Source organism: Salmo salar, chromosome 17, assembly GCF_965601325.2.
Source record: "Salmo salar chromosome 17, fSalSal1, whole genome shotgun sequence".
Lineage (NCBI taxonomy): Eukaryota > Metazoa > Chordata > Actinopteri > Salmoniformes > Salmonidae > Salmo > Salmo salar.
This window is the reverse complement of record NC_138307.1, coordinates 50,574,763-50,587,794: the sequence shown is the minus strand read 5'-3', so window position 1 is coordinate 50,587,794 and position 13,032 is coordinate 50,574,763. Positions and strand designations below refer to the sequence as shown.

Genomic DNA, 13,032 nt, shown 5'->3' with positions numbered 1-13,032 from the left:
GTTGTAAAAAATAAAATAAAAAAGTTTAATTTATTGTTATCTGTTTGCCTTAAACTGGAAATCTATAAATAAAGTATTGGAAAGTAACAGTGCCTTTTAGTGCCTGGTGCAAAAATGCTTAAATGTGGCCCTCAAAGTGTCCATTGCAGTCCCAGTCCCAGTGTAATGGTTAGTGTGTTATCCAGACAACAGGTTATCCTGACTATAGAGCAGAGAGGAGAGGCCATCCATGCCAAGAGGAAATGGCTGAGGATTAGTCTTGGAGCTGTTTAGAGCTGAGGGCCTCAGGGCAGCCAGTGCCAGTGGTGAAAGAACACCATATACACTACTGTTCAAAAGTTTGGGGTCACTTAGAAATGTCCTTGTTTTTGAAAGAAAAACACATTTTTCGTCCATTAAAATAACATCAAATTGATAAGAAATACAGTGTAGACGTGGTTAATGTTGTAAATGACTATTGTAGCTGGAAACAGCTGATTTTTAATGGAATAATGGGCGTACAGAGGCCCATTATCTGCAACCATCACTCCTGTGTTCCAATGGCACGTTGATCATTTTAAAAGGCTAATTGATCATTAGAAAACACTTTTGCAATTATGTTAGCACAGCTGAAAACTGTTGTCTTGATTAAAGAAGCAATAAAACTGGCCTTCTTTAGACTAGTTGAGTATTTGGAGCATCATCATTTGTGGGTTCGATTACTAGTACATTAGAGTGTCTAGTTTGAGGAACAGATGCCTCACAAGTCCTCAACTGGCAGCTTCATTAAATAGTACTCGCAAAACACCAGTCTCAACGTCAACAGTGAAGAGGCGACTCCGAGATACTGGCCTTCTAGGCAGAGTTGCTCTGTCCAGTGTCTGTGTTCTTTTGCCCATCTTAATCTTTTCTTTTTATTGGCCAGTCTGAGATATGGCTTTTTCTTTGCAACTCTGCCGAGAAGGCCAGCATCCCGGAGTCGCCTCTTCACTGTTGACATCGAGGCTGCTGTTTTGCGAGTACTATTTAATGAAGCTGCCAGTTGAGGACTTGTGAGGTATCTATTTCTCAAACTAGACACTCTAATGTACTTGTCCTCTTGCTCAGTTGTGCACCGGGGCCTCCCACTCCTCTTTCTATTCTGGTTAGAGACAGTTTGCGCTGTTCTGTGAAGGGAGTAGTGCACAGCGTTGTACGAGATCTTCATTTTCTTTGCAATTTATAGCATGGAATAGCCTTCATTTCTCAGAACAGGAATAGACTGACAAGTTTCAGAAGAAAGGTCTTTGTTTCTAGCCATTTTGAGCCTGTAATCGAACCCACAAATGCTGATGCTCCAGATACTCAACTAGTCTAAAGAAGGCCAGTTTTATTGCTTCTTTAATCAGAACAACCGTTTTCAGCTGTGCTAACATAATTGCAAAAGGGTTTTCTAATGATCAACTAGCCTTTTAAAATGATCAACTTGGATTTGCTAACACAACGTGCCATTGGAACACAGGAGTGATGGTTGCTGATAATGGGCCTCTGTACGCCTATGTAGATATTCCATTAGAAATCTGCCGTTTCCAGCTACAATAGTCATTTACAACATTAATAATGTATACACTGTATTTCTGATCAATTTTATGTTATTTTAATGGACAAAAAAAAATAGCTTTTCTTTCAAAAACAAGGACATTTCTAAGTGACACCAAACTTTTGAACGGTAGTACATGTACATAGACTCAACTCAAACACATCAGATATTACTGTACTGTGTATCTCTGAGTGCGTTTAAAATGGCCCCTATTCCTTATCTAGTGCACTAGAGCCCTGGTTAAAAGTAGTGCACTATATCAGGAATAGGGACCATTTTAGACACTGCTTTGGTCGGGAGGAAAGATTCAAAGGTCTTTATCAAGTATTTCTTCAACTCATCCATGCCCCTGTCAGTTCACCACTATATTCCTTCCCCCTGTGCTTATTTGTGTGAAACAGAAAACATCAGTACTCTTGTCTCTCATGTCCAGGTAATCCAATCTAAACATGGCAGATGAAGAAACTGAGTAAGTGTAGCCTATTTATCTTTTGTCAACTCAGAAACTATAGAAACGATAGCCTACACTACAGTGTATTTAGTAATGAAAATGTTATTCAAAACAATGTCTTCCAACAAAATGTCTCATGTTTTTTGTTTGTTTTCTTTTCAGGGAGGAAGGTACAGTAAGACTTTGAGAATGTATTATTACTTTTTGACTAAACAAAATCTGCTTCAAGACACTATACGCTGAGTGTACAAAACATTAGGAACACCTGCTCTTTCCATGACATAGATTGACCAGGTGAATCCAGGTGAAAACCTATGATCCTTAATTGATGTCCCCTATTAAATCCACTTCAATTAGTGTAGATGAAGGGGAGGAGACAGGTTAAAGAAGGATTTTTAAGCCTTGAGACAATTGAGAGATGGATTGTGTGTGTGCAATTCACAGGGTGAATGGGCAAGACCAAAGATTTTGATACGGGGTAGTAGCTGCCAGGCGCACCGGTTTGAGAACGTCAAGAACTGCAACCCCGCTGATTTTTTCACGCTCAACAGTTTCCCATGTGTGTCAAAAATGGTCCACCACCCAAAGGATATCCAGCCAACTCGACACAACTGTGGAAAGCAATGGAGTCGACATGGGCCAGCATCCATGTGGAACGCTTACGACACCTTGTAGAGTCCATGCCCCGACGAATTGAGGCTGTTCTAAGGGAAAAAGGGGGTACAACTCAATATTAGGAAGGTTTTCCTAATGTTTTGTACACTCAATTGCACATATAATGCTAAGATTGACTATATTAGATATATTGCTGAGCTGACTTCACCTATGTCTGCGCAGTCGCAGAAACCCCCACAGAGGAAGGTAAAAGCTTTGTATGGCTTTGTGCGTTACTTAGACGTTGTTTGATTGAGTGCATGATAGATATACTGTAGCAAGTCTTGTGCTTCTTGTGTCATTGTCAAAGCCTGTCATAGGCCATTCATTACTGTTTAAACTAAAATTCACCATGAATTTAAAAAAAAGCATGCTTCGTGTACCTGATCAAAATATACGTTAAATGAGATCTTCTTAATGTGAAATTTAAAATGATTTGTCTACATCTGTCAAGATAAACATGTGGAATTTGCATATATACTGATTTCCTACCCTTCTGTCTTTGTGGTGTATGCTTACATGGACATCCAATCCATGAGTATGAGACTTATACCCTTTTCATGCGTCCATCTCCATATTCCATCCAATAGCTAGCCAGTGTTGTTCACTCCAGAATGGTTTTCAATGTTCTGACAAAGGTAGCATGAAATGATTGTGTGTACTGTATGGAAATCATACTGATACTGAATCAGATTTAAACAATTTGATCCAATCTGATCATTATGTATGAACATTTGTTTCATACCAGTTTGATGGTGTAATAAACAGTTTGCCTTGATCTTATCGTAGAAGTGGCCCTGACTACAGATCTAGGATCAGATCACCCAACCCCAATTCTAAACCACAATCATTATTATCCTTAAACAATATCTGACCCTAGGTCAGTGGTTGGGACCAACTTCTACCAACTCATTGCTTTATATAGAACCACTAATCAATCTTCTGTCCACTCATCAGTCGAGGTTGAAGTCCCAGCAGAGGAAGGTAAAGCTTCCCATGTGCTGTGAACTGCATGGAAACAGATCTATAAATAATAGTATTATCAAGATATGCATATTGTACAGCTAGAGATTCAGTTTTCTTTCATGGTTGAAATCATCTGTATTCCTAGGTCATACATACTAGTTTCATAAAATGCATTGTAACATTTTGGCTCTAGTCACTGGTACCTTCATTTCAGATGGCATACAGTACTCCTGCTGCATTAATGATTTTGGCTGTATTAATGAACAAAACAAAGCTCTTTATTCACATTTTTGATGTCCTTACAATAGAGGCTGCTCCTGCAGAGGAAGGTCATGATTTTCAATGCTTCATATGTAGAGATTCTGCATGCTAATACACAATATACTACATTTTACATTTAGAAACATTTTGAAAAATGTTTTGGTATGTGCACAGTGGTTTTGTAGTCAATCAAGTTGGAAGCAGTTGTCTAGCAGATATACATAATATCTCTCCTCACGGAGCTGCAAAATAATATTTGCTTCCTAATCAGAGCAAAGACTGTATTTCTCTCTGCCTTATTGTGTCTGCCTTAGCATAACAGTGGCTGACACTAAACAAACGTATGCTTTTAGCTATAACAGAACCTGCCCCAGAACCTGTAGAAGGTAAAGCTTTTCTTGGCTATGTAACGGTCGTCGTACGTAGTGGACCAAGGCGCAGCGGGTTGAGTGCTCATAATGACTTTTATTGAACACAAACAAAACAATCGAACGAACATGATTGCAGGCTAAACCACACAGCTATGCAAACAACAACTTCCCACAAAGGGACAGGTGAAAACAGGGCTACTTAAGTATGACTCTCAATCAGCAACAACGATGTACAGCTGTTCCTGATTGAGAGCCATACCAGGCCAACAAAGAAATACACAACATAGAAAAACATAGAAATCCAAAACAAGAACATTACCCAAAAACCCCAGAACACATAAATCAAACACCCCTCTTACATAAATACATATCCCATTAAACCCCGAACCACATAAAACAAATACCCCCTGCCACGCCCTGACCAAACTACAATAACCAATAACCCCTTATACTGGTCAGGACGTGACAGGCTATTATTATTATTATTATTGGCTTGCTACCAAAAAAAGTCATCCTCTTTATCAAAGGGATAGTTAAGTGATTTATCTGCAGTATATCTAAATATGTAAAATTGCTGAACTATCCCGTTTTTAAGTTATTTGCTTCACTCATTGCAAATTCACTAATGAACGATATGACTTTACCACAGAACCTGCCTCTGCAGTTGTAGGTAAACCGTGTCGTGGCTTGATATGCTTCTTGTTTTTGCACATTATTATTATTATTGAATAATAAGAATAATAATAATTGATCCACTTGCTAATCCTTCCCTACCGTTACCATAGAGACCACACTAGACGTAGAACCAGGTGATGCTTTCTTGCTTTAACATTAAATGTCATTGCTCCATGTTAGGATGCGCCCTAGCTACTTTTCTTTTCAGTCTTGCCAGAGATAAGTGTTTAGAGTAAAAGTCTGTCTTGTTTGCTTCAAGCTTTATTCACATACTAATATTGTATCTTCACTATAGAACCAGAACCAGAACCAGAGCCAGAAGTAGAAGGTAAAGGACATTTTTTGCTTTACCATGGTCTTTAGTTTCTAGTATATATGTATATTTGTGCTAATAGTACACATTCATTAATGCCAGTGAAGTAATCTAAGACACATGAGCAATCGGCATTATATTAATGTGGCATACAGTACATACGTATTTTCACAACACTGACTGAGTTATTTTTATTTGTATATATATTATCATATATATTATTGTTCTTGACCTCATATTTTTACACTCAACTGATCCACTCCTCGTTCTCTTAACCTTACAAAAGAGCCCACTGCAGTAGAAGGTAATTTGGATATTTTATGAAGTTTTCCCCTGCATGGATTATACTGTAGCCTTCTATCTGCAGTAGTAACATAATGTATTACGTAGGCACAACAGCAGCATGCAGCTAATCTGGCCCACAGGTGCTGTCGAAGCCTCAACAAAATATTTTTGCACATGAATTTTCGTCATTATTTGCTTCATGCTTTATTGATTCATGAATGTGTCCTTGCAACAGTGCCCCTGTTGAGGTAGGTAAAGGATTTCTTGGCTTCATCTTACAAATATGTACAGTACATCATCTCATATTCTATTATTCGCTTCATGCTTTCCTATCTTTGCAAATCAGTCGCTTTTACAACAGAGCCGCCCCCCGCAGTAGTAGAAGGTAAAGCTTTTCTTGGCTTCAAATTCACTTAGTTTGAGCTACATTTGATATCCCAGATGTATGCATGTTATAAACTGTATTATAAACTGGGTGGTTCCGAACCCTGAATGCTGATTGGCTAACAGCCGTGGTATATCAGACCGTATACCACGGTTATGACAAAAAAAAATGTTTTTACTGCTCTAATTAAGTTGGGAACCAGTTTATAATAGCAAAAAGGCACCTCGGGGTTTGTGGTATATTGCCAATATACCATGGCTAAGGGCTGTGTCCAGGCACGGAACAGTCCTTAGCCGTGGTATATTGGCCATATACCACACCCCCTTGGGCCTTATTGCTTAAATAGCACACCTTTCACTGGTACCATTTGGGCCACTTTAGCATACCCAGCTAACAATCATATTGATAACCCCCATTACTGATTAATATGTTCTGATTCAATATCAATAGACCTTTACAGCATGTGTTTTTACAACGCCATATTCTCACACTTCACTGATCCACATTTCAGTCTAAACGAATCCTTCTCATGTCCCTCACATAGAAACGCCTGCAGAAGAAGGTACCTGTTATACGCTGCTGTCTTGTACAGAATGCATGAAGTGTAGGCCTATAACTATAGACTGTGACGGTCTGCTGTGAATGTTCTTTTGTATTCCCTAGCATCTAATACTGTGTGTTTCATACCATTCCGCTGCCTGTCAGAATATTGAGCCATCACTATGTGATAATGCATTGGTTTTGGTTGCATGATACACACTTTCATACAGCAGGTTTCAATAGATAAGGCCTATCACTGAAATATCCTGCCGTAATGTTACCCGAGAGTACTGTAAATGTGTGAATATTCTGTTGAAAGCTCTGTGTAATAATCCCTTCTTTTTCTGTATGTTTTTCACCAATAGCCGGTGGAGAGACTCAAGGTGAGCGTTGTCTAGTTCTTTGTAACTATAGTTCTAGATCTAGTCTTGTTCTATGTAACTAGTTCTAGATCTAGTCTCGTTCTATGTAACTATAGTTCTAGGTCTATTCTTGTTCTATGTAACTAGTTCTAGATCTAGTCTCGTTCTATGTAACTATAGTTCTAGGTCTATTCTTGTTCTATGTAACTAGTTCTAGATCTAGTCTCGTTCTATGTAACTAGTTCTATTCTTGTTCTATGTAACTAGTTCTAGGTCTATTCTTGTTCTCTTTAACTAGTTCTAGGTCTATTCTTGTTCTATGTAACTAGTTCTAGGTCTATTCTTGTTCTCTTTAACTAGTTCTAGGTCTATTCTTGTTCTCTTTAACTAGTTCTAAGTCTATTCTTGTTCTCTTTAACTAGTTCTAGGTCTATTCTTGTTCTCTTTAACTAGTTCTAGGTGTAGTTGTCAAGTTCACTGTATGTATTTTGTAGAAAACTTCAGAAAATCATGTCTCAGTCTAATAATATTGTATTATTTTTGCTATAAAACAACAGAAGGCACAAGTAGATTTCGTTTTGAAAAGTTTTGAAGTTTTGTAAACGTCTGTTGAAACATTTTCAAAGCTATTTATGTTTTAAAATACTTTTCAAACCTTTGGATTTTTCTAAATTTGGTTAAGAGACATTTCAAAACATTTCAAATTTTACTAATCAGATTTATATTGATTTTGATCACTTATTATTTCTACTTTGAATGAAATATAATATAATATATAATATAATAGCCTTTTCTGTTGTGACTTACAGATTCCAAAGCCAAACCAAAGTAAGTGTTTGATTCTATTTCGGCCAATAACTTTCTCTTGTGGTTTGCCGTGTCACTGAATCAAAGTAATTGAATGGAGAGTATTTGATGGAATCATCTCTAATGTTTTTCAGAAGTTTTATGCCAAATGTTGCCCCTCCAAAGCTACCAGAGGGAGATGGTAAAGTCGATTTTGACGTGAGTGATGCAATCCTACCAGCTGATTATCTGAATATAGCAATAAGAGTGCCCAACTCACTAATCACTCTATCACTCTGTGTGTGTGTGTGTGTTGTGTGTGTGTGTGTGTGTGTGTGTGTGTGTGTGTGTGTGTGTGTGTGTGTGTGTGTGTGTGTGTGTGTGTGTGTGTGTGTGTGTGTGTGTGTGTGTGTGTGTGTGTGTGTGTGTGTCATAGGACCTGCATAGGAAGCGTCAAGAGAAGGACATGGCTGAGCTGACCTCTCTGATTGAGTCTCACTTTGTCCAGAGGAAGAAAGATGAAGATGAGCTCATCAGTCTCGTCAACAGGATCGTAAGTCCTCTACTGTAGCACTGCTGGAGCTCACACACACACACACACACACACACACACACACACACACACACACACACACACACACACACACACACACACACACACACACACACACACACACACACACACACACACACACAGACTGCTGGAACACTACATGGGCGTGTTGGTGAACTGCACACGTAATGAGTGACATTGCAGGCCTGACGTTCTGGTTGGCTCCCATAGCTTAAGCCCAGGCTCAGTGTGCCAACATAGTCTTGAGGCACACAGATGAATCAAGTTGGATACCTTATCTGTGTGTGTGTGTGTGTGTGTGTGTGCGTGCGTGCGTACAGGAGAAGCGTCGTACCGAGAGGGCAGAGCAGCAGAGGATTCGTGCTGAGCAAGAGAAAGAGAGACAGGCCCGTCTAGCCGTGAGTCTCTCATTGTGTAATGTTTCAATTATGATGTCAAGGCCAACTGCGGCCCAAGTTGTTTTCTTCTCTTCTTTAACCTTCGGTTGCTCACTCCCCGACGCAGGAAGAGAAAGAGAGGAGGGAGCAAGATGAACAGCGTAGGAAGCACGATGATGACGCCAAGAAGAAGAAGGCCCTCACTACCATGACTCACACGTACGGTGGCATCCAACAGAAGGTTAGCGCTAGCTCTCTCTCATGATTACAACATTCGCATCAGATTTGCTGCCCCCTCGTGGTTATCTTGACACTTGCATGCCCTCTCGCTGTGCTGCCGTGATGTCCATCCACAGCAAGAGGGCAAGAAGGGAGCCAAGAAGCAGACTGAGAGAGAAAAGAAGAAGAAGATTCTGGCTGACAGAAGGAAGGCTCTGATCATCGACCATCTCAACGAGGACAAACTCAAGTATGATATATTTAATAACCCCAAAATACTCACGGGTCTTTGGCTGAGTCTCAAAAGGCACCCGGGCTCTGGTCAAAAGTGATGCACTTTTCAGGGAATAGGGTGTCATTTGGGACACACATTGAAAGCTCTATTTCATTGTTGAAATGATCTACTGTACATAAACACATATGGTTGCTTAGAAAGTCTCCTGTGAAGGAGAGACCAAAAGTAGAACCGCATGGGCTGACTGAACGCTGGCTTCCCATTGGTTGTCGTCCTGCAGGGAGAAGGCCAATGAGCTGTGGCAGTGGATGATGGAGCTGGAGGCGGAGAAGTTTGACCTCGGCGAGAAACTGAAGAAGCAGAAATACGACGTAAGGGTTCTCACTCAGGTCCAAGCTACGGCGATAATACCCGTGGCTGTACTGTGCATTGTGGTCCACAGGGTAAAAACAAGATCACTGGTCGTACTAATGACAATACGCCATAGTGCGGTGAGGATTGCAAGATTGTGATGTTTTACTTCAAATGGGTCTGGGTCTTTTTCATGTGTCCTGACCGCCAAATCATCTCCTCTGAACTCCTTATCATCTCCACTGTCATCCAATGATTGCATACCACAGGAGGCTGGTGAGGGGAGGACTGTTCATGACAAATAATGGGAGTAAATTGAGAATAGATGTATTTACTACAACTGTGATAGGGTTGTCTCACCTATCTTAAAATGAATGCACTGACTGTGTACGTCTCTCTGGATAAGAGGGTCTGCTAAATGACTCAAATGTTCATGTAAAATGAATGGTATCAAACACATGGAAACCACGTGTTTGATACCATTCCATTTATTCCATTCCAGCCGTTCCTATGTGCCAGTCCTCCCCAATGAAGGTGCCACCAGCTGCCTGTTCTCTATACCAAAGCATTACATGTGTCCTTTAACATTCTGTAAATGGAGTCCATTTCACTGAGAGTAACTTACACTCATGAAATACAAAGCAGTTTAAATATATACATGCTTAACAAGCCACATCCCCTATTCTGAAGCTGGTAGTGTTAATCCTACTGCCTAAGAGGACACCCTACGAGGGGCGCAGCTGTCTAAAACTCTGACTTGCTTCCAGATGAATGTTCTCCAGACCCGAATCAATGAGCAGCAGAAGTTGTGAGTAATCGGCTGTGGGGGCGTCAACCTCACTGTTGTGTAGTCCGTTGTCAGTCGTTGTTGTCAGAGTGAGCGTTTTTTATTTTACACTCGGGGCTCATGGAAGCTCAACCGGGCGACCGGGTCAGGTCAGGTGGCGGACCACAGGTGAATGCTTTCGACCACAGGTGAACCACTGGTGAACCACACACTCCTCAGATAGGTGGTGGTGCAGCCAGGCCATGGCTCCAAACTGCAGGATCCCAGGTTTCCCTACAGGTGTCAGTCAGTGTGTTGTCTTAGTGCTTAGGCAGCCTCCACTGTGTGTCCCTTCACAGATCAATCAGCTTCTGGCCCGTGTCCAGGACCACCAGAGGTAAGTACCCAGAGCCACAATGGTCAGTTTCCCCTCCATTTAAAAGAGCCTGGGGGGCCTAAACCAACCAATCAATTATAATGAATGCTACTCATTAAAAAAAAAACATGAAATTAAGCCCAGTGTTGGAGTACTATCAAGACATTCAGGGGTGTCTCAAAAGTCTAAAGTGGCTTCCTCTCTTCGTCTCCTCTCCTTAATCTGTACTGGTCTGAAGACACAGGATATGTGAAAGCAACCTTTCCTGCTTTTTTTTTCATCAGTGCAGATTTTATTTTTATTTCACCTTTATTTAACCAGGTAGGCAAGTTGAGAACAAGTTCTCATTTACAATTGCGACCTGGCCAAGATAAAGCAAAGCAGTTCGACAACATACAAAAACACAGAGTTACACATGGAGTAAAACAACATACAATCAATGATGCAGTAGAATAAATGATGAAGATGAAGATGAATATGATGAATATAATGATATAATGATGAATATGATGAAGATGAAGATGAAGGAAAGGAGACAAGGTGAAGGAGCTACTTTAGACTATTGAGATACACCCATTGTCCCTCACTCATTCACTGTTCACTGTCTTAACCCCAAGGCCTTTTAAAGTCACATGATCCTGCTTGAAGAGAACAAGCTGGGTGCATATGATTCAACCTGGGAGAAAACATTAGGATCGTAGTGCTGCATCCTAATTTGACCAGTATTTTGAGTGGCTCCTTTCATTTCATCCATCCCTCTCCATTCATCTAGAATAGACCCCAATAGTCTGGGAAGATCGTGATCCTAATCAACAGCCTACTATTGGCCCCAGAACATTGAGTCATCATCAAAACTGACAGTAGATTATAGTCTCTGTAGGCTAAGGAACTTAGTTAAGTCGTATGTATTGCAGTGCATACAATATGTACTGTAATGCCTCCAAAAAATTACCTCTGGAAAAAATTCTGTAAGTAAAAGTAAAGCACAGAATCCAAGATGTCTGGGTTGACTCCTGTCCACTATCTGAAGTCTCACTGTTTTCTGATGGTAAGTTGAATTTTACATAAAGGTATTGGCTGGCTATAGCTTTTTAACTCATATGTCAGACTTTAGGAATGACAGATTGATAGCCTATGATAAATTATACATTTAAATTGTGCATTATGGGTGAAATTCTAACTTCCAATTCAGTCAAACGTTCACTTAGTCATGCACTGATGTCAATGGGAAACTACGAGAAAATGAAAGCTAGGATTTGGCCCTAAGACAACATCACGGTAAGACAGCTGAAGATAGGACACGATCGCCATGTCATTCATTCATTCATTCATTCATTCATTCATTCATTCATTCATTCATTCATCCTCATCCTTCACTAACCCCGGTCCTGTTTGTGAAAGTTCTGTGTTCCCTTTCATCCTGTGACGCATGCCAACTCTCACAGAACTGTCTCTGTTTCCATTCCCATCCCCCATCTCCCCGCTTTCATGCATCAGTCTACGTATCTCTGACTCATTCTTTCAAAACTCTACTCTCTCTCTGGTCCTGTAATCATCATAGAAAATGTTGAGGATAGATATGCTGAAGATGTTGCTGGTAGAACCTTTCAATGGCCACCATATACATATCCTCAATATTTAAAATATTTTGTTTGTCATATGTATTCACTTACATTAGCATAATAATCACTTTTAGTATTCCTTTTAGCTCTCAGTATAACTACATGTTTTGTTCCTAAGTATAATCAATATAATATGCAGATAGAAACCGTTACAGAGGTGTTTGACTGGTCTGTCTACTCTGTGTGGTTTCACAGTGCCAAGGGCAGAGGCAAGGCCAAGGCGGTCAGGAGGTAATGAGACCTGGCAGGATGAAGTCTTCAGGACTGAGACGCCAGACGACGATGGAGGATTGTTTTGTTGTTCTTCTTCTTATCAGTGTACATGCAAATTACTATGGAAATGTGCTGTTGTCACGGTCACTGTTTGCTGTGCATGAGGCTAGAAACAATAAAAAGATGTTTGCTTTCGATTGTGTCCGATTTAATTTCAAAGAAAAATAATGAAAGGTTTGAGGCTGAAAAAAATGTACTAGACTGGTGCTACCAATATGAAAATGCACGAGCGACTCCTGCAAGTCGCTTTGGATAAATGCATCTGCCAGTTTCTATGTATTATTATTATATAATGTACAATACCGTGGCTCCAGTAGCGCATAAGCTTTCGTCTCAATTCCCTGAGGTCGTGAATTCAAATCTAGCTTCCTTCTCTCACTCCACCTCCGGCTGATAACTTAACGTAACGTAAAGCGTTTCGAGCATCTAGGGAAAACGTTATATAAATCAAATCAATTATTATTATTAGACAAGGCAACAAGTGATTGAAATAAATACATATATTTGTTAACCACACATAGAATACCACAGTACAACATAACACATAATACTGCCTGTACAGTGTAATCCCTTACAGAAAAAACACGACTTCACATGTAGAAAATCACGATTTCACATAACAAATTTCCCTT

General features: G+C 40.1%; 1 protein-coding gene across 12 annotated transcripts; it reads left to right on the top strand.

Moving 5' to 3' along the window:
* The first annotated feature begins 3,545 nt into the window (after nucleotides 1-3,545).
* On the top strand, nucleotides 3,546-12,535 carry LOC106576067 (troponin T, cardiac muscle). Of its 12 annotated transcripts, XM_082963828.1 has the most exons (16): nucleotides 3,546-3,647; nucleotides 3,938-3,958; nucleotides 5,232-5,264; nucleotides 5,536-5,553; nucleotides 5,881-5,919; nucleotides 6,464-6,481; nucleotides 6,825-6,842; nucleotides 7,631-7,649; nucleotides 7,763-7,826; nucleotides 8,044-8,160; nucleotides 8,502-8,579; nucleotides 8,686-8,799; nucleotides 8,915-9,027; nucleotides 9,293-9,383; nucleotides 10,131-10,171; nucleotides 12,323-12,535. In XM_082963828.1, the coding sequence occupies exons 9-16, from the start codon at nucleotides 7,770-7,772 to the stop codon at nucleotides 12,360-12,362; spliced, it is 651 nt and encodes a 216-aa protein (XP_082819954.1). In that variant the 5' UTR covers nucleotides 3,546-3,647; nucleotides 3,938-3,958; nucleotides 5,232-5,264; nucleotides 5,536-5,553; nucleotides 5,881-5,919; nucleotides 6,464-6,481; nucleotides 6,825-6,842; nucleotides 7,631-7,649; nucleotides 7,763-7,769; the 3' UTR covers nucleotides 12,363-12,535. The 12 variants fall into 12 exon arrangements, with proteins under 12 accessions (XP_082819954.1, XP_082819955.1, XP_082819956.1 ...); XM_082963829.1 differs by lacking the exon at nucleotides 6,464-6,481; XM_045699712.2 differs by lacking the exons at nucleotides 3,938-3,958; nucleotides 10,131-10,171 and adding an exon at nucleotides 10,489-10,526 and having other exon boundaries at nucleotides 3,625-3,647.
* Nucleotides 12,536-13,032: the final 497 nt, after the last annotated feature.

Bases quoted from the DNA above. Each gene is read 5' to 3' on its own strand.
- LOC106576067 (XM_082963830.1), top strand. From the start codon at position 7,770: ATGCCAAATGTTGCCCCTCCAAAGCTACCAGAGGGAGATGGTAAAGTC. The intron at 7,827-8,043 runs GTGAGTGATGCA...TGTGTGTCATAG, and splicing joins ATGGTAAAGTCGATTTTGAC to GACCTGCATAGGAAGCGTCA. The intron at 8,161-8,501 runs GTAAGTCCTCTA...GCGTGCGTACAG, and splicing joins TCAGTCTCGTCAACAGGATC to GAGAAGCGTCGTACCGAGAG.